The 22,819-nt window shown below is 34.9% G+C and overlaps 2 protein-coding genes across 4 annotated transcripts in view; one reads left to right on the top strand and one right to left on the bottom strand.

Moving 5' to 3' along the window:
* LOC127869426 (centrosomal protein of 78 kDa-like) overlaps nucleotides 1-22,819 on the bottom strand; it is a 99,119-nt gene that overhangs the window by 28,477 nt on the left and 47,823 nt on the right. The gene's annotated exons all lie outside the window — the stretch shown is intronic.
* Nucleotides 2,424-21,020, top strand: LOC127869431 (uncharacterized). Its single transcript, XM_052412009.1, has 3 exons — nucleotides 2,424-2,590; nucleotides 15,805-15,987; nucleotides 18,938-21,020. The coding sequence occupies exon 3, from the start codon at nucleotides 18,969-18,971 to the stop codon at nucleotides 20,283-20,285; it is 1,317 nt and encodes a 438-aa protein (XP_052267969.1). The 5' UTR covers nucleotides 2,424-2,590; nucleotides 15,805-15,987; nucleotides 18,938-18,968; the 3' UTR covers nucleotides 20,286-21,020.

The following is a 22,819-nucleotide window of genomic DNA, read 5'->3' as shown; positions in this document are numbered from 1 at the left end:
TAAATAGCCATATAAGGAAAAATGCCCGGCCCCTTGGCAACCATGTTTTTAAAGCAAACGAAACCATTTTCGAACTCATCTAAGATATCATTAGAAAAAATCTTCTGAGCAAGTTTCATGAAGATCTGAAAATAAATGTGGACACTAGAATGCAAGGTTTTACTATAGCCATATATGGAAAAATGCCCCGCCCCCTGGCAGCCATGTTTATCAACCAACCGGCATCATTTTCAAACTCGTCCAAGATATTATTGGGATGAATCTTCTGAAGTTTCATGAAGATCAGACAATAAATGTGGCCTCTAGAGTGTTAACAAGATTTTACTATAGCCATATAAGGAAAAATGCCCCGCCCCTTGACAGCCATGTTTTTCAAGCAAACGTAACCATTTTCAAACTCAACCGTCATATCTGATCAAATTTCATGAAGATTGGACCAAAAATGTGACTTCTAGAGTGTTCACATGTTTTTACTATATACATATAGAGAAAACTGACCCGCCTACTGGCGGCCATGTTTTTTCATCGATCTGGACCATTTTCAAACTTGTCCGAGATATCAATGAAACCAATGTTTCCACCAAGTTTCATGATGATTGGGCAAAAATTGTGACTTCTAGAGTGTTCACAAGGTTTCTCTATAGCCATATAAGGAATACTGCAACACTGCCTGGCGGCCATGTTTTTCAACGGACCGGAACCATTTTTGAACTCAACTCACATATCATTTAGACAAACATTTTGACAAAGATACATGAAGATTTTGCATCAAATGTGACTTCTACAGTGTTCACAAGGTTTTCTTTTTTCTTGACCTAGTGACCTTGTTTTTGACCCAGCATGACCCAGTTTCGAACTCAGTCGAGGTATCAATGGGACAAATGTTCTGACCAAGTTTCATGAAGATCGGACAATAAATGTGGCCTCTATAGTGTTCACAAGGCAAAATGTTGACGACCGACGATGCACGACACACAAAAGGCGATCACAAAAGCTCACCATGAGCACATTGTGATCAGGTGAGCTAATAAAAAATAAAACAACATCTCAATGTGGAGTTGTTTTGTTTTTAAAATTGTATTATAATAGAAAAAAACATTGGAACACTGAAACATGTTATTTTAATAAAACAGTTTTTGCTCCTCTTGCAAATTTTACAAAATGTCTATAACACTACTTTTTACATTCAGAAAACAACATGCGTTCACAAATGTCAATTTGGTAAAAGCATTCAATTAATTTTTTAACAGTTGATGGTTGTCACCAAATAAACACAAAAATGGAAAAAAGTAAAAATGTGTAAAAATGTCAGATACATGACTTATCACATTAAATAGACGACATGTAGTATCATACTGGTTTGATTTGGGTCACATTAAAAGGACCAATCCAGATTACTCTTGTCATGAAAATGTGAAGTAATTGCGGTGTAACAGCACTATAAATTGCCTCACACTAAGAAGCCTTCTAAGTGACCAAGATCAAATTGATGAACAGTTAATTATGCTATATACCCTTTCAAGAGCATTGGATTGATTCAGATCATTCAATCATGAAAAATGAGCAATCCCTAGAACACCAAAGTTCTAAGTGACCTAGATAAAGTTAGATCAGAATTTTTAGCACCAGAATGATACATATCACTTGTTTCATTGAATTGAGCAATTGCAACTTCTACAACACATTTCAAATGACCTAAATCAAGTTAGATCAGCATTTATGGAGCATCAGATTGATTCCTATCATCCTATGAAATATTTGAATTGAACAATCACTTGTACACCAATTTCACAGAGGCCTAGATCAAGTAATATTACCATTTGATCATCAGATTGCTGCCTTCGATCACATGAATCATTACATTTAGCAATCACATGCACACCAATTTTCTGAGATACCTAGATGAAGTTTGATCAACAGTGAGTTTTTTGGCTTGATATTTTACAGCCTGTGCCTAATTTGGATTAGGAAAAATAGCAGGATAAACCATGCAATGGGAAAAAAAGAAACACTATTAATATGGTTATAAATAACAGTATTTCAATTGTTTATAAATGAATGTTTAACTGCATTTAAAAAAATGTATGTTATAAAGTTTAACAGAATTATATCACTGTATAATAAACTCAATAAATTAATTATTAAATTTATTGGAAAAAAATTGGGCAATTTTGGGGAAAAAAGGTTACTTTTTGCCATTGGGAAGCAGCCTGTTAAGTGACTGTAATTTAGGGCCAAAAAAATCACTGAACAGAGTTGATCACTCCAATCATGAAAATTAGCAATCAATTCACAGCTAAGAGAGCCATAAAGAGGCCTATGATTATTGGCAAATTATTTTGATAAGATGCTCTCTCAACGGGCACTATTAATAACCAATAGACGCCTCTAGCCACAGCTCTACAAGTTGTCCAACCATTGGATTGAACATTGTATGTCGAGGTGAGGGGGGGATGCTTACATTACTGAAACATAGGAACAATCTGACTTGTAAGAATTGGAGTGACATTTTCTAAAGTTACATTTGGATGTGCTTTATTGATAATTTACCGGTATGTTGAAGGAAGACAGCTTCTGATTGACACATCTGGTGAGTTATATTGAAATGATTGTAATTTAGGAACAGTTTTTTTTAAAGACTTTTGTCTGTTTGAAAAAATTCAAAGTATGAATTTGTTTGAATTACCATGATTTGAATTCTTCTGATGTGACATACTAAATATGTATACATGTTCATTAAATATGTATTATTAAAACACTTGAAATTAAGATATTCTGATTATGGTAAAACTTTTCAGAATACATTTGGACTATTAGAGTAATTCTAGATACATAAATTATTTGTATTTTGTTATTCTATACAGAAATTATTTGCCATGAATATGGGTTTGTTTTCTTACAATTATATGACACACCATAACCATTATGGTGAGACAATTTTGCTACAAGTGATTACAATTTTGTTGTCACTAAAATATAATGAAATATAGGCATACTTTCACTACTTGGGAGAAAAAAAAGAAGATATATTATTCTGGAAAACTTTCAAGGGAGAAAAACTATTTTGAGAAGAAATACTAAATGAGTTGAAAGAATGAGCAAATGACATTTGATATAGGTCTTTACTACAGAAAAGAGACAAACATGTGTTACTGTCTTTTGTAGCATTAAAATTTAATTCTAAAAAAAAAATCCAACCATGTTTCCAATGTTTATTAATTTCATTGAACCCTTTCACACTCAGAGGCAAAGTGAAAATGGTTATGTGCAAACAGCATAAAACCAGAACAGCCTGCAAGTTATAACTCGCAGTCTGTTCAGGTTTTATGTTGTTTGCTGCTCATCTGAGTATCAATTGGTTGGAAATAAAGTCTTTAAAACTTGAATCTAGTAAGAAAGGTCTAATATTAAATATAACTTTCTAAGGGACTACAAACACATCAAAATATGTATTTAAGTGGTAGAGGGTTAAATAATTGCGCAATCCCAAGCCAGGCCTCCAGGTTATTAAGCCTGGACTATCCAAAGTTTCATCGTGACTGGTCATGCAATCTTCAGTTAAATACTGGAAATCACCTAAAGTTTACCCTGCCTATCATCCTGCTATATCACCCAATTCTAATAACCAGGAATTTCTACTTAAAGTAGAAACAATTGGATAGTCCAGGCTTAATCACCAAGTTGAAAACCTGGTAAAAAAAAACACAAAAGCAAAATGCATTACCATGAAACAATAATTTTTATAAACATTATAAAAAAGTCCAATTAAAATAACTTACAATATTTTTAACACACCAATATATTATTGTCTTTAATAGTTTTTAATTCAAAATTGAAATGATCACAATTATCCACATTTTAAACCTAGTTGGATATTGAAATTACTTTATCTTTTTTTTCTTCAAAAGAACAACTCAGGCTTTTTTCAACTTTAAAGCCTCGACCCTTTGTCAGATTTTTTTTGCAAGTATCATTCATGTGTCTTTTTCAGAAAAGTTGCTCACAATTGTTTCCATAACAATAACACCATCTCTTCCTCTCCCATCTTAATCAAAGATTTCTATTTGTTATGACAACTCAGCCATTGTCTGCATATTAATAGGTTGTTTCATTTCCATATGAATCCATCTCTCCCATATCTAACGAGCACAATTACCATAAGCAGGCTAGATATGCCAGTTTGTACATCTCTGTATTCAGATATCATGCATCATGAATATTGATATTACACAGATTTGATAATAATTCCCTTAAGCCCTCAACTATGTGGAACTATTAAGAGGAGAGATATTACAAATGATTCCATCCTTTATTCAGATTACAATTATTTAGATTTCCGAAGATGCATTTCTCTCATAAAAATCATAATGAAGAATCAGACTTTATGCTATGCAATTAATGTATGGAGATTACCTGTTAATAAGTGAAGTTACCTGAGAAAAAATATATTAGTAATCATTTCATGATATATTCAATGAAATTATCTGATAATTGATTGTTTGACTTCAGTTTATGTTCGACTATTTTGTCGACATTTTTTTTTTAAGATAGGTTATTAATCTCAACCATGTGAACATATTTATCACACATCATTTTCAATTATAATACATTACATTGAAACACAAATTATGTTTTATTTCAAAGTAATAACTCAACAAAAATATAACTGAGGCAACCATGCATGTACCGCTCACATATTCCCTGGTTGTGCTATTCTGTCTTGGCAGTTTTTGAAGCAAATGATAACACAAACAATTTTGTGAAAAATGATAAGAATATTCAAACTTAACAGGTACCCCGACCATTCTCATAAAGAAGTAACAAGGTGCCAGCCTGCCTCCATACTTGGCTTTCAACAGAAGCAAATAATACAAAAAACAACTTTCTTACATCAAAGATTCTGAAACCTGCATGTTACATTTTCTCTTTGCTTGTGCAGAGCAGGACTTTTATCCAGACACTTAAATTTGCAATAATTAATTAGAAACTCACAAACCATAGGGTCTCTAAGCCAAAGAACTGACAAGCCTAATCGGATTATACCGACAGGATTGTATTTATCAGTACAATTATCTGATATCATTTAAAAGGCTTCATTTTAAAATTAATCAGGATAATTAAAATATTATCTTCAGCACATACATTTTCCACATAATGTCAACCCACCAATTTCACTTTAAAACCATTCTTTGCTTTTTTAATGTAAAGAAAATAAATGTCTGGTCATTTAACAGTACTGCAACATAAGAACAATCTGCCAAATAGGGATTTGACTTCTTTGTTCAAATCCGGGTTCAGAAATAAACACAAAAGCAAAATGAATAACATTGAAACAACAATTGTCATAAAATTGTCGCATTAAAAAAGTTTTAAAACAACATTTCCACTGTCGGAGACATATGCTCCCCCCCAAACAGGGCTTTGAACTAGTGACCCCGATTTAAATAGAGGTCATCTACTGTCTGAGGCCAATGCTCATGTGAAGTATCAAGCCAATCGGTCACTTCGTTGATGAGTTATTGATCGGAAACGCTTTTCACACTTATTGTGACAGTGACCCTGACTTTTGACCTAGTGGCCCCAATTTCAATAGGGGTTATCTACTGTCCAAGGCCAATGCGCACGGAAAGTATCAAGCCAATCAGTTGACAAGTTATTTATCAGAAATGCTTTTCCTACCTATTGTGCAAGTTACCATGACCTTTGACATAGTGACCCCAAATTCAAGGTCATCTTCTGTCCAAGGCAAATGCACATGAGAAATATCAAGCCAATTGGTGAATCAGTTGATGTGTTATTGATCGGAAACGATTTCAAACTTAGTGTGTAACAGTGACCTTGACCTTTTACATTGTGATCCCAATTTCAATAGGTGTCATTAACTGTCCAAGGCCAATGCACATGGGAAGTATCAAGCCAATCGGTGAATCAGTTGACGAGTTATTGATTGGAAATGATTTCACACTAAGCGTGTAACAGTACCTTGACCTTTGACCTAGTGACCCATATTTCCATAGAGGTCATCTACTGTCCAAAGCCAATGCACATGGGAAGTATCAAGCCAATCGGTGAATCAGTTGACCAGTAATTGATTGGAAACGATTTTACTCTTAATAAGTAACAGTGCCCTTGACCTTTGACCTAGTGACCCCATTGTCAATGGGTGAATCTAATATCTAAGGCCAATGCATGTGTGAAGCATCAAGCCAATCGGTCAATCTTTTGATGAGTTTTTGATTGGAAACCATTTTGTGTTATATTGACCTTGACCTTTGACCTAGTGACCCCAATTTCATTAGGCGTCCACTACTGTCTAAGGCCAATGCATATAAGAAGTACCAAGCCAATCGGTCAATTTGTTGCAGAGTTATTGATCGGAAAAGATTTTTACACTTGGTGTGATATTGACCTTGGCCTTTGACTTTGTGACCCCAATTTCAATAGGGTCATCTACTTTCAAAGGCCAATGCACATTTGAAGTATCAAAACAATTTGTCAATTGGTTGACAAGTTATTGATCGGAAACAATTTTCACACTTAGTGTGATAGTAACCTTGACCTTAGACCTAGTGACCTTAATTTCAATAGGGGTCATCTACTGTCCAAGGCCAATGTTCATGTGAAGTATCAAACCAATTGGTCAATTCATTGAAAAGTTATTGATTGGAAATGAACTGGTCTACCAACAGACAGACAGATTGACCGACATCCAGCAAAACAATATACCCCTTCTTCGAAGAGGGGCGTAAAAAATAAATAAATCTAAAATACTTTTTACCACACCAATATTTTCTTTACTGTCATCAACCCATAAGAAAATTATCACAATAATCCACACTTTAAAACCTTGCTCCGGATAATGAAATTACTTGATCATTTAAAAACAAGAGCTGTCACCATAGGATGACTTATGCCCCCTATAAACGCTTGATAGAAGTTATGAGCTTTTTTCGAAACCAAAACACAGATTTCGAAACCTAAACGCGAGCCCTAAGTTCAAGGTCAAGATCACAGGGGTCAAAATTTGTGTGCGTATGGAAAGGCCTTGTCCATATACATATGCATACCAAATATGAATGTTATATCTGAAGGGACATAGAAGTTATGAGCATTTTTCAAAACCTAAACGCAGATTTCGAAACCAAAACGCGGACCCTATCTTCAAGGTCAAGGTCACAGGGGTCGAAGTTTTTGTGCGTATGGAAAGGCCTTGTCCATATACACATGCATACCAAATATGAAGGTTATATCTCAAGGGACATAGAAGTTATGAGCATTTTTCGAAACCTAAACGCAGATTTGAAACCTAAACGCAGACCCTAAGTTCAAGGTCAAGGTCACAGGGGTAAAAATTTGTGTGCGTATGGAAAGGCCTTGTCCATATACATATGCATACCAAATATGAAGGTTATATCTCAAGGGATATAGAAGTCATGAGCATTTTTTGAAACCTAAACGCAGATTTCGAAACCTAAACACAAACCCTAAGTTAAAGGTCAAGGTCACAGGGGTAAAAATTTGTGCGTATGGAAAGGCCTTGTCCATATACACATGCATACCAAATATGAAGGTTATATCTCAAGGGACATAGAAGTTATGAGAATTTTTTTGAAACCTAAACGCAGATTTCGCAACCTAAACGCAGACCCTAAGTTCAAGGTCAAGGTCACAGGGGTGAAAATTTGTGTGCGTATGGAAAGGCCTTGTCCATATACACATGCATACCAAATATTAAGGTTATATCTCAAGGAACATAGAAGTTATGAGAATTTTTTGAAACCTAAACGCAGATTTCGAAACCTTAACGCGGACCCTAAGTTCAAGGTTAAGGTCACAGGGGTAAAAATTTGTGTGCGTAGGGACATAGAAGTTATGAGCATTTTTTGAAACCTAAATGCAAAGTGTGACGGAAAGACGGACAGACAGACAGACGGACAGTCCGATCACTATATGCCCCCTTTTCTTCGAAAGGGGGCATAAAAAGAAAACTCAAAAGAAAAGTTTGCAATTTAAAGTCTTAGTCTTTAGTCATCTTTTGTTTGGCAAACATCATTCCTGTTTTCTTCCAGCAAAGTTTTCCATATGTTTCCATAACAATATCATTAGCGCTCCTGTTCTGTGTTAATCAAAGATTTCTATTTGTTATGACAGCTCAGCCATTGTCTGCATATTAATAGGTTGTTTCATTTCCATATGAATCCATCTCTCCCATATCTAACGAGCTCAATTACCATAAACAGGCTATATATGCCAGTTTGTACATCTCTGTATTCAGATATCATGCATCATGAATATTGATATTACACAGATTTAATACATGTAGTTCTCTTCCCCCCCCCCCCCCTCCCCCACCCCCAAATCTTCTTTTGGAAATATTAAAAGTAGACATATTACGATTCCTGGTCCTTTATTTAGACTATATTCAGATTCCAAAATATGCATTTCTCTCAAAATATTAATACAACGTATTACAAAAGGGGGTTTAATGCATGTGTGTAAAGTGTTGCGCCATATTAGCCTGTACAGTCCGCACAGGCAAATCAGGGATGACACTTTCCGCTGCTAAGATATTTTCTGTAAACCCACAGGCTAATCTGGCAGAACACTCTACCTACATGCATTAACCCACTTTTCACAGAGCACGGCCCATTTATTTTTCTAAATATATTGTTATAAACCTCCACCACATGTGAACATATGTTTTATCAGACACTTTTTTACTAAAACAAAAATATAACTGAGGCAACTATATATGTACAGCTCACTCAATGTTCCATGGTCGTGCAATCAGTTTTGGCAGTTTTAGTTGAAAATGAAGATGCATACAAGTTTGTCAAAAGTGATAAGCAAATTCTGAACAAAACTTGTACACTGACTCACACAAAGAGGCAACTAGACAACATGCTGAGTTCTGAGCTTTTACAGTAAATGATACACAAACCACAATATTGCACATCAAATATTCTGCAGCTGGCATGTTACATTTTTGCTCTGTTTATGCTAAGTTGGGCTTTATTTCAGACTTTTAAATTTTGCAATAATTAATTAGACACTGCAATACCTCAGGGACTCCAAGCCAAAGAACTGACAAGTCAAATCGGATTGTACCAACATTATTGTATTTATCAGAACTGTTATCTGATATCATTTACACAGCTTTATTTTCTAATTAATCAGGATAAATAAAATATAATCTTCAAGATAACCATTTTGAACAGCATCTTGTCAATGCCCTTTTTTGCTTTAATAACAATTTAAACATATTATGCTCTATAAACACAATAAATGCCTTATAATATAACAGAAGTATTATTATAAGAAGCCCTACTTTAAACAATTGTACCACCAACGTGTTATTTAATACATGAAACATAAATACTATAATTAACTGAAGAATGTAAATGCATAATAAGTAATGTACAAATGTATATGCTATACAAGAAATAACCTAACTACAAAAAAATCTAGTCTAGGCAGAAAAAGTCATCTCTGATTCGCTTGCGCACACTGCATTAAACCTTGCATTCCCAAAATGAAGAATGCAAATGTATAAGTAATGTACAAATGAAACCGGATACAACAAATAGCCAAACTACAATTTCCCAGAATGAGGCTCTTACTTGTACTGCCTACACCAACTTACTACTGCCTACACCAACTTACTACTGCCTACACCAACTTACTACTGCCTACACCAACTTACTTTTTGCATGAAAAAAATTCCCAATCCTGAAATTGCATTCTTTCCAAAAATGGCCAGGAAAAGGCCTGAACACCCATAAAGGAGCCTGTATTGAATTCCAAGGACCTTAGGATGGATCATTTCTCCCCCACACAGAATCAAAACTGACACTTAGAACCAATGATATTACAAAATCACACGCAAACAAACATGCAGGGTTCCAATTACATTTGGTCCCATCAAGACAATATGGCTAACAAACACTAAATGCATCACTGTTTGTTTTTTATTTTATGTTGTAATCTCTTATTAAGCAATCTAAAAAGTTATCAAGGCTTAAAGTTAACATGTGCTAAAAGTACAAACACAATTCTAATTATGACATCATTTTTTTTTTATTCGTAAAATTTCACAAACATTTAAAAAACAAATGCACTTATATTTATAATATTAGAGGCAAGAAATATCTTTTAAAAAGATATACGGCGTTGATTGTGGTTGGAGTTGGTGAAAGATAGAGTTCAATGAATGAGATCAAAGATAGCGAATGTCTTTTTCTGTTCAGTTCTTAGCTGCATCACACACAGTACGGGAAGCTACGCGGAGTTTTCGCGGCTAATATTTTACATTCTTACATATTGCTGATTAAAATCCATAGATACAAAACAGGAAACCAAAAGAATAATTGAAGTGAAATTAAAACATATAAGTAAACCAGCCACACTTGAAGTATCCTTACATATTTTAAATAGTTATACGCGCGTTCTTTGTCAGGTATTGCTATTTGAATCGATTATTAAAAGAATCATCGCGCTCATGCTTAAGACATTGATCAATATGGTGGAATAATTCTTGTTAAATTAATCAAAAATAATATTTATCATGGTATTGTTGAAAACACATTAAGAATCTATTATTGACATACCATAATTATATAGCGGATTATTTTCATTTAACATATTTCTGGTCGAAAAAAAAATTCCAGTTCACCCAATTCACGCGATAGCATCTATATTATATAACGATAATTTTACTGGCTGCAAACTGATTCTGGTATCTTGCGGGTTGGAATGCAATGAATTAAAGTGAGGCCACGCTTTCACTGCTGGAACGACAGCTTGTTTAAAACTTAATACTTTTACATGTTTAAATTTCAATTTCAAAAACAATTAAAAATGGTTTGGCAAAAACGAATATCAGGATAGGGAAAAAAGTTACTTTTATGAACTTAAATATACTAGTACAAAGACAAAAATATGGAAGTAATTACTAAATATGAGAACATAGCCTTTCAGTACAAACGCTCTGGCGCTGACAATCCTCTGAATATATAGGGGCTCACACAAACTGTATTGATGTCAGGGGTTGAGTGTAAAACTGTTCTATCCATCAAGCCTTTTCATTAGAGATAAACTTGTTTCTTGCTGAACACGCAGTAAAACAGTGTTACATGCTATACTACAAAAAAGCGGTCATGTTTCCAATGTTCTGGGGGATTATGCTCAAATAAGCCAATGGAAAAAATGAAGTGTATTCATTTGTGTCTAGCCACAGGAAATTTTATTTGAATTTTATTGAACACTTACAAAGGTCAGGTAAGGTGAAAAGCTGGCTAAGAAAGCTACGCCGAAATAAACAAGAGATGTGTTTGTCAGAAACACAATGGTTTGTCAGAAACACAATGCCCCCTACTGTGCGGCTTTGATACATGTTTTTTTTACCTTTGACCTTAAAGGATGACCTTGACCTTTCACCACTCAAAATGTGCAGCTCCATGAGATACTCATGCATGCAAAATATCAAGTTGCTATGTGAAGGGACAAAGAAGTAATGAGCATTTTTCGAAACCTTAACACAAAACCTAAACGCACAGTGTGACTGAAAGACGGACAGACGGATGGTCCAATCACTATATGCCCTCCTTCGAGGGCATAAAAATGCCGACAATCTGTTAATAAGGCGCTTTAAAAATATTTTCCCGCCAACAAAATACAATAATTATGTTTAACAGAAGTTAACAGGCCTTTTTTAACCCTTGTTTTATGCTGTTTGCACATAGCCTTTTTCACTTTGCTTCCGAGTGGGAAGGAGTTAAATTTGAAAAGAAGATCCCAATGTTAAATTTTCTCGAAAAATAAATACATTCTTGAAAACAAAGAACACAAATATGCTAATTTTAGCATACAACGGGCATGACAACAATTTGCCTTGTTGATTTGAATCTAATGACTTTCCGATAAAATGTTACTGTCACTCTATGGATTTTTTCCTATACAACAAAATCAAATGTCAGAAAAAGCGCAATTACGAACGATAATTATGATAATTGGCTTTATTTCCCCAGAAAGTCGCAATTATCAAAATGATTGGGAATAATTTCATTTATATTTGAGAGCAACTAGCGCAGGTTAAAATCGTAAATTTCCCCAAAACCTTCCGCAATTGAATGCAAAACTTCAAGTAACTTATATATTCTCAGTTATTTTTTTATTTAAAGACACTTTATTCAGTTAAATCAAAAGGGTTCAAAATCTTTTTTTTTCAGTTTTTATGTTTGCGGAGGCACTTCAAAAATGTAAAATCCATTGTGCTATGCACATGGTCAAGAATGTATTCCAGTAATTTTTTTTTGTTTCATATTTTACATTGAGACTGTGCCTTTTGGCTTGGGAAAATTAGTGCAATAAACCAAATTTGGGAAAAATCAAACATTAATATGATTAAAAAATATGACTGCATTTTGAAATTTATAATATACAAAGTGCTTACAGAATTATACCCATGTATAATAAACTAAATAAACCAATTATTATTTTTATTTGAAAAGTCCAGCATCTTCTTGTGGGGAAATTTTGGTTAGATTTTTGGGGAAAAAAATCTGTTTGCTATTGGGAAGAAGCCTGTTAGAAGCTGTTATTTTGGGCAAAAAAATCACCCCATTCCTAGGGTGCTTGAAAACAGTGTGGTCCTCCAGAAGGTCACAGTATTATCCCTATAATCTTAACCCGTTACCACTTTTAGATATAATTTTTGATGTATTTGTAGTCCTTTGGAAAGTTACATTAATTAAAGACCTTTCTAACTAGATACGTTTAAAATGCTTCATTTTCAACCCTTATAGATACTGGTGAGTAGCAAACAGCATAAAACCTGAACAGACTGCGATTTACTCTGGCTTTAATAAAAAGCGGTTCTAAGTTTACAATCATACCAAATTTGTTGCATGCTACATATAGGATCTGGCATGAGTTGTCATATCATACCATATTTTATTTAACGAGTTCAGGAATTTTGTTAGTAAGCAAGCCTTTGGCTTTGTGTATATCACTTTTACTGCATGTGCATGAATCAGAAACAATATTCCAATAAAATGCAGGGCCCGCAATCCATTTTAGTGGAAGCGGGTCGCTACCCTCATGAGGGGGAATTTTCGTGGCGTTTCCCTTTTTGGGGGATATTTTTACTACTCTCTAATTATTACATTTGTACATGTTTGCACTATATTCATTTCTTTTTTCATAATTAAGTATGTTTGACAAGATTAAATTGAAATAGAATTGAGATATATTAATCATGAGACACATCTTTAAAATATTTTTTTTTTTTAATCAGGGGGAATTTTTCCCCCCAAAAGGGCAACAAAATATACTTTTCAGGTGGGGGACTGCGGCCAAAATTCGGCCGCAGATTTGATAGATTGAGGGACCTGTAATGTGTTTCTATAACATATGTACATGTATATCCAATGTTTGTTTTTTGTTCAAATTTGGGGCCTGTAGAAGGAGGGTTTTTCATCTGATTTTGGGGAAAGGGCCTGGCCTTTTTTGAGGGGAAGAAAAAATGCGCAAAACGCCGGATTTAGGGAAAAATAAGGAGTTTTAAATAATCAATTAAACATATTTTACTGTTTTTAAAACAAATTAAAGGCAACAGATAATTTAATTATGCAATATTTTTTCTATTTTCTACACTGGATCAGGTTAACTTCTAAATTTCATTAAAGATTTAAAAAAAGATATCATTGTTTTGGTGAAAATCTCTGTAATAGGGAAAAAAAATTCTAGGGGAATTAGGGCCGAAATTCTGCGGGTCTCGAAGAAGGAAAAAGAAACTGAGAAGGACCCATGTTTAATTGAATTAAGTGTTATATATTTTTCCCAAATGGGACCACAAATTTACAATTGAAGGTTTTCCAAAAAAAACAACAAATCTCAACACTTAGTTCATCTGCAATCAAGCAATAAAACCTGACCCCAAGTAAATGTAATATTGAAATCATTTAAATCTAAATTTTAAAGCATTTAATTATTAGCAAAAAAAACAACACCTATTTCCCAATTTAAGTCAAAACAACACTTTTTTTCCAATCCCAAGGGACCCAACCCCATTTCCAAAATGGTGAAAAAAAACACACTTAAATCAATTAAGCTTAAAAAAAAATCTTGTTGACACATGCATAACTCTCAATTTCACAAGCATATGGTTGAGAGAAATCCTGCTGATTGCTGAGCTACAATCACAGCATATGGACAATCAAGCAAGGAAATGAGAGACTTCAAGTCCGCTATATGGAAACCCCACACTAACGAGTCCGTAATTGGAAAACACTGGTAGACGTCGCATTTCTAAGAGTGGAGGTCAACAGATTGCATCTGATGTAGATATGTACAGCAGATATAACAGTTCCACAATGAAAACTTGATTTTCAGTTAGATATTTAAATTTGGCTGGATTTGTGCAATTGCAATGTCATTTGAAGCTGGGTGTTAATGAAATCAAGAACTGAGTCACTGAAAACGAGTTTTTATTACATTTATGCTTCAGATGATGGCACTAAATTACCTTTACCACAGAACCTGTTTTTTTATGATTTTCAAAAGACCATATTCATAAACTTTTTATTGAGAAAAAGATTTCTTTTTTTTATAAATAATATAGTTATTGCTCTTGCCCTGTATATCACATGTATAGCCTTGCAAATAACACATGTCTGTGGAAACTTATTCAAAGCAAAATGACTCTCTGTAAATAGAAAAGTTAATAGGAGCAAATCATTATAGATGAAGACATCATAGGGAAAACCAAAGTTATCATAGCTTCTGATTGCCATAAATTGCAGCGGAGATAAAACTCAAGTCAATGAATTTTCCATTTTATACACACAATTTATTTCTTATTAGCATGAATGAAAAGAATTAAATTGTTCGTTCTAATGTTCTGCTTATCTGTGTTTTATTAAGATCAGAGGCATGGTTACTCAGTAAGAGCAGTTTTGTGAAACTGTAATGCCCCTCTAATAATCTTTAAAATATTTTCATCAAGTTTAGTTAAGATCATGTGATGTATAATTAATGCAATTATAATGATATTTTACCTCTGATTTCCTGCAAACCAAGCACTAGACTTTATAAGCTTATATACATTTACTGTTAAAAAGCATTATTGAGCAAAACGTTCCCCCAAGTTCTTGGTTCACCAGTTGTTGAATACTTGACCTAGTGATATAGCTTTTGACCCCACTTGACCCAGCTTGAAACATGGTCTTGACATTTTCAAGATAAACATTTTAACCATGTTTCATCATGATTAAATTTTATATGTGGCTTCTAGAGTGATTACAAGGTTTTCATTAGATTTGACCCAGTGACCAAAAAGTTCGCCCAGATACACCTAAGCCAAGATTATTGTCAAGATAAACACTCTGACCTATAGCTTCATCCAGATTGAATCAGAAATGTGGTCTCTATCATCTAAACATTTTCTAAGATTTGACAAATGTAACCAAATTTGTTTACCCACTTGACCTAGATTTGAACTTGTTCTAGATATTTTCAAGATAATTATTCTGACCAAGTTTCATCGAGATTGAGTCCTACATGTGGCCTCTAGAGCTAAAGGTTGCCAAATAACAAATCACACACCACGATGATGCAAATCGAACATAGACTTACCACAATGACTCACAAAATCTGGTAAGCTAAAAAGTCAAGCCCCAAATTTTGTTAATATCACTGTAAAAGTGTGACACAATACAAGCCATACAAGCCCAAAACAGTGCAAAGCATGAATTCAGTCACTTCCCAATCCAATCAACCAACTAATATCCCTCTTTTTTCTTACAGACAAGAGAAGCCATCAACAAGAACACCCTCAAATAAACACCAGAAGGTCAAGCATCTCCATTCCCAGCTCTGGTGGACACAGTGGTTCATTGGAAGTCATTGGAATAAACACTACAACAATCAGACAGGAAATGTCTTGTAGATGCACGCAACAGCGCTGAAGACAGCCAAATGATGACAAATGTATGTCACCATGGTTACACGGTTGATTAACACAGGGCATAGCTCAACTTTTGAAGACTAACATTACCGTATGGTGATTATTATTTCGCCCAATTGGTGCAAAAAGGTAACATGGGACCTTTTTTGCACCAATGGGGGCTATTTACAGTAATATTTGTGAGAAATTATTCCAGATATAGTTATTTTAGGATTTTAGGAAGCAGCCTGTTAAGTGGGATCAATTAAATAAAACTTTGCTATGAATGACTCAGCTTTGCCTAGTCAGAGTGCGAAAGTTTATCTTTAACAACAAGAAAATAGATAAATGATAATTATAGAGATGGTAAAATATGCAAATACAGGTGATTTCAAAAGTTATTATTTAACTGAAAGATAATAAATAATTTATAAAGAGAATGCAAAATAAGCCAACAACGTGGTTTCAGAGAATATTTCTGTTCCTCAAGCAATGTCACTATGGTAGCACAAACCAATCATTTTAATAAGTGTTACTTTGTATAATGTAAAAGACTCTTTGAAACAGGATCAGGCGACAACCAGGGAATGCACATTGCTGTCTACATTTGTTATTCTTAGAATTTAACAACTGTTCAAGTTATATGCACAGATATAATCAAAATAAAGTGAACACCTGAGGTCTATTATTTAAAAGATTTTTACCTTAACATTTGTATGAACTTGTAATACTATTTTATTTTCTTGAAGTTTTTCCTGAAATAATGATCCCACTATAGTTCATGAAAAAATTAATAAAACAAGATTGCAGCTGCTATCTGACTCGACAACGAATGATTAAACTTTCACAAGATGGAAATTAAGATCCATAGAAACACCAGCAATAGCAAATTTTAAGAGTAATTACTATCATAAATAGTTATTTTATTGCAAGAAGAAATAAATAATGAAAGATATACAAACTAACATTTTAAACAAGGGCTGTTTGTAAAACATGCATGCCCCCCATATGGGCCCTCCGTTGTAGTGAAAGCCATTGTGTGAATATGTTTTTTGTTACTGTGACCTTGACCTTTGACCTAGTGACCTGAAAATCAATAGGGGTCATCTGCGGGTCACAATCAATGTACCTATGAAGTGTCATGATCCTAGGCAAAAGCGTTCTTGAGTTATTATCCGAAAATCATTTTACTATTTCGGGTCATCGTGACCTTGACCTTTGACCTGGTGACCTCAAAATCAATAGGGGTCATCTGCAAGTCATGATCAATCTACCGATGAAGTTTCATGATCCTAGGCATATGCGTTCTTGAGATATCATCCGAAAACCATTTTACTATTTCGGGTCACCGTGACCTTCACCTTTGACCTAGTGACCTCAAAATCAATAGGGGTCATCTGCGAGTCATGATCAATCTACCCATGAAGTTTCATGATCCTAGGCCTATGCGTTCTTGAGTTATCATTCGGAAACCATTTTACTATTTCGGGTCACCGTGACCTTGACATTTGACCTAGTGACCTCAAAATCAATAGGGGTCATCTGCAAGTCATGATCAATCTACCCATGAAGTTTCATGATCCTAGGCGTATGTGTTCTTGAGTTATCATTCAAAAACCATTTTACTATTTCGGGTCACCGTGACCTTGACCTTTAATCTAGTGACCACAAAATCAATAGGGGTCATCTTCGAGTCATGATCAATGTACCTATGAAGTTTCATGATCCTAGGCCCAAGCGTTCTTGAGTTATCGTCTGACAACCACCTGGTGGACGGACCGACAGACAGACCGACCGACCGACAGACCGACGGACCGACAGACCGACATGAGCAAAGCAATATACCCCCTCTTCTTCGAAGGGGGGCATAATAATCATTGAACAATAATTGAATTTTCAATACACAATTTTAAAATAATGTTTTATTTTTGGGTGCCTTTTAATTTTTGGTAAAGTTTAAGTCTTCATGTAAAAAAAACAGGGTCAAGATGGCCCTATATTGCGCACATGTGTGAGGCTATGCCAATTTTGAATCCAATTTTGAATCCAGAGTAAAAATAAGAACAATCTTTGTAAAGAACCTTAATCTAATGTCACATACCAAATATCAGTTCAGTTTAACCCTTTCCCACTCAGAAGCAAAGTGAAAATGGCTATGTGCAATCAGCATAAAACCAGAACAGCCTGTGAGTTATATGCAGTCTGTTTGATTTTAGACTGTTTGCTGCTCATCAGAATCTAAGGGTTGGAAATGAAGCCTTTAAAACTTGAATCAAGTACGAAAGGCTTTTCATTAAATATAACTTTCTGAGGGACTACAAATTCATGAAAATACATATCTAAGTGGTAATGGGTTAAATACGTATCTAAGTGGTTAAGGGTCGAACTATTTCACCCCCATGCCCCACAGACAGGGCCTTTTTTTACCCCAGAAGCTTGATCTAAAACAACTTAAGAGGACCACTGTATGATGTTACATGCCAAGCATTACACTTTCTTGTCTTTTTTCTTTTGTTTCTCATCATTTTTGTAAAATTTAACAAGACAACTCAATATACAATATGTGACCCTTAGGTGTGACTAGTTTAAACTCCAGGGGTATGATTTTAACAATCTTTATAAATGGATTACAAGATGACGTTTAACACCAAATATTAAACACCTTACCATTGAGATTTATGAGAAGAAGTTTAATTTACTATATACAAGTAAGTCTGTATACATCAAGTGACCCGTGGGAAGTGGACAGTTTTGACCACAGGGGCATTAATTATATGAGCAATCATAGTACAGGACTTTAATGAATTCAAGGCTTCATTTCAAACCATTAGACACTAAGGTGAGCAGCAAACAGCATAAAACCTGAACAGACTGTGAATTACGCAAAGCCATTTTCACTTTGCTTCTGAATGGGAAAGGGTTAGAGGGTTTTGCCTTCCTCAGAATGATGAAATTGGAAATATCAACCTGATCAATGCTATTTTATTTTTACAGATTTAAGCGCAAACCCACAACTAGAAATCAAATGAAGCTTGAAAATATGATAGTTCTTCAAGGACTTAATGACAAGTTACCAGTGACATCTGTTTTTAACTCCAACGAAAGTAAAAGTATTGAGAATGAAGGGACATCACTCTATCTTAAGCAAGGGAAGTCATTCTGGTCCAGTTTTCCACAGACAACAAGCATTTTGCATGACCAGATTGTCCAAACCACAATCACAACAAGACCAAGCCTTTTACTGACCAAGATGAGCAACATAAAACAGCGGGAATTACACTCGCCTACGACCTTGAATCATAAAATGATTTCAGCTTTCACAATAGATGCCTTTCAAAGCTACGACAAAGGTCACCACGACATAATCATGGCCATTTTACTCGGGATATTCCTCTGTGTAACAGTCATAGTCACAATCGCCATCTTCCTGTTCTGTAGAAAGAAGAACACCGTGTTCATGTTGCAGAAGTGTGAACAAGAAGACTCTGACCTTGAAATGAATGACATCAATACTGAGGCAGAATCCTCGACAGATGATTCTGAATACGAGTCCCTCCATTCTGTGAGCTCTGATGGAGGTCACCAGTCAAGGTCAAGGTCAAGGTCACAGACGTATCCCAATCTCAACAGCCATTGTGTGGAGGAGCGTATGTATGAGACGAACGATCAGCCATCACACAAGACAAATGGGACCATCACAGCCATGAGACCACAGTCAACATGTATAACCTTTGTCCAAAAACAAAAACCAACAAGATCGAAAACCTATGGATCAAAACATTACATCAGCTTTGAGGCTAAAAATAGAAATGAAAACACAACGGTTCCGCTATTGGCTGGAACTGTTTCTCCAAGTGGATCACAAGAATTACAAACTGAGAAGAAAATAACCAGACACAGTCTATCCATGCCGATTATACACAAGAATGCTGAAAAAAGCAACAGTAATTTGTTTGTCCCTTCATGCAATGAGAATCAAAATCGATCAATAAGTTACAGAGGTTCAAAGTCATCTATAACAATTGGGCCTCCGTCGTTTCGAATAAGGTCGTTTCCCAAAAAATTGTCAGGTAGACATTGTCACGCAAGAGTGGAGCTACATGCTGTGGGTTCACACTCACAGTCATCCAATCAGAACTACATAAACGACCTGTTCTTGGCAAAGAAACACAGTGGGCTGCAACCTACGAATAAAGTAAGGAAAGGCAAGCATGTGAAAGGTAACAAAATGTCTGCAATGCTTCGTGCGGCCGACCAAAAGACTAAGAGACTCACGGTGCCAAAGATGACCACTGCAATCCAGTGTCACGAGAACTCCCTCTCAGTGGATAAAGAAAGTTGATTGAATATGATCCTCATTCTGGGAAAACTGGGTTTAATGCATGTTTATTGATTCCCAAATGTCCCAAATTTAAGCCAGTAAAGTCAGCACAGGCTGATGAGGGACAACACTTTCCATCTTGACTGGAACATAAAATAGAAATTTTTTCCAGAGGGCAACTCTAATGACTCTTTGGTTTCCTGTGGTTTATTGAAAAATAACAAATGGTTTCCTGTGGTTTATTGGAAAATAACATATGGTTTATTGGAAAATATCATCTGTTCCTAAGGTGAAATTCACTATTTCAAAGAGGGCCAAAAAAAAACAGAAAATTATCTTTAATACTTTTAATTTTTTTTTTATTTCACTGTAGCTTCTTTTTCTTGCTATGTTACAATTTCTTAAATTGTATTTAATGCATTCAGCGAATTTTTTCCTTCTATATAAAGTATATGTAGCAGGTACTTTCCCAATGGAGGAAAAACTACAAAATTCCCAATGGAGGAAAAACTACAAAATTCCCAACGGCTTCATAAGAATTCCCAAAAGGAGTGAAAATTTTGTCAATTTCTTTCTAACATTTCTTTATATGCAAGTGAACACATAAAATGAGCACTGAAACTGAACATTTCAAGCCCTTAAAAATATTTGCATGCAAATGACTATTTGAATTGATTTGTCCAATTTATACTAAGCAACTTAAAAGAACCATTATCCCAATGTGAAGGTTTCATGACATAAATTTTCCCTATTTCAGGGTTGGTTGAACTAATTTTTCCTAATTGGTATGGTACTGGTACTTTTCCTAATTAGGAAAAAAACGTTGGCATGCCGAATAATAATTCATTTATTTAATTTATTAATGTAACTGTTCACCGTTAGTTTATGACTTAAAGCAATATTTTGACAAATTACTGACCCTAGAAAACAGTCATTAATTGTTAAGCTAACAAGTACATTTAATAAACACTCATGAGTACAGGCTTCAGCATGGTTGTTTCCTTAAATGATGGATTTAAATGTTTTAGATATCAAGCTTTTCACATTTATTGAGACAGTGACCTTGACCTTTGAACTAGTGAGCCCAATTTCAATAAGGGTCATCTACTGTCCAAGGCCAATGCAAATGGAAAGTTTCAAGCCAATCTGTAAATTCATTGAAAAGTTATTGATTGGAAACGATTTTCCCACTTATTGTGACAGCGACCTTGACCTTTGACCTAGCGATCCCAATTCAATAAGGGTCATCTGCTGTCCAAGGCCAATGCACATGTTAAGTTTCAAACCAAGTCATTTTGTTGACAAGTTCTTGATCAAAAACTAATTTTCACACTTATTGTGAGTGACCTTTGACCTAGTGAACCCAATATCAATAGGGGTCATCTACTGTCCAGGGCAAAGCACATGTGAAGTATCAAGCAAAACTGTTCAATATATGACCTTTTTGAAAAAAGTACGTAGGAACCATAACCACACTTTGACCTACTCTGCCCCAAATGAAGTCCCAAGCTAGTTCAGCATGTAAGCTACCTTCACCAAAAATGCAACTGCATTTTCTCCATCCAAACTAAAGGTATTGAGCAGAATCAGTATTTCTAATTTAAGTAACAGTAGTGACTTTGACCCATTTTGAACCAAATGCATTCCAAAGCTTGCGGGTCATCAGGCAAGCTACATTCACAAACAGTGCATTATCTCCATTAAATATTAAAGATATTGATCAGAAACAGTTTTTCTCTTTTAAGAAATAGCTACCTTGACCAAAACTGCCTCAAATACAATCCCAAGATAGGTCCCCAAGCAAGCTTACTATATTCCAAGATTCATTTAGATTGGTCCATGCAAACTTTAGCTACCTTCCAGAAACAACCTGTTTGACAGCGCCTGTTTTCCATATGTAATGACCAGGATTGTCAACTTTGTTGAAAACCTAGTTGAAAAAAATGCCATTGGTCCATGCAAACTGAAAATTATTATACTATTTCATAGTATTATACTATAATTATACAGTCAAAACTGAGGACAGCGGTCAGTCAAGGGAAATGGCCAAAGTGACCTTTGTCGACGAGTGACCTCTATTCTCGGATCACACTTTTTTAAATGGTTGGTCAGTTGGTAGTATTACCACGTTGATCCCCCATCCAATTGTTCGCAATCAGTGTAGAACAAAGGCTCACTGCAGATAACTAGGCCTAAGCATAATAACATAAATAATTTCTATTAATTGATACAGAATAATGCCTTAAGTTATACATTGATTTAATGTAACAACTATTTTTTTACTGAATCTATAACTTTATCAACGATATTATTGTTGTAAACATGCATCTCGTTCATCCAGTAAATCAGAGAGCTCGTATTACATTAATTGGGATTTATTTTTAAGTAAAGATTGTCACTTGTCATTGACGTCACGACCGAATCCACACTGACAGCTGTCTGCAGTTGACCGTTATTCTCAAGTGTAATATATAGTGATTTATGTCCGGGCGAATCCACACTGACAGTTGCCTGCAGTTGACCGTTATTCTCAAGTGACCATGCTTACTCAAACT

The sequence above is a fragment of the Dreissena polymorpha genome, chromosome 2 (assembly GCF_020536995.1).
Source record: "Dreissena polymorpha isolate Duluth1 chromosome 2, UMN_Dpol_1.0, whole genome shotgun sequence".
In the NCBI taxonomy this organism is placed as follows: Eukaryota; Metazoa; Mollusca; class Bivalvia; order Myida; family Dreissenidae; genus Dreissena; species Dreissena polymorpha.
The sequence above is the reverse complement of the archived record's forward strand: the minus strand, read 5'-3'. Positions and strand labels throughout refer to the sequence as shown.

Coding starts and splice junctions, on each gene's coding strand:
- LOC127869431 (XM_052412009.1), top strand. CDS start 18,969: ATGAAGCTTGAAAATATGATAGTTCTTCAAGGACTTAATGACAAGTTA.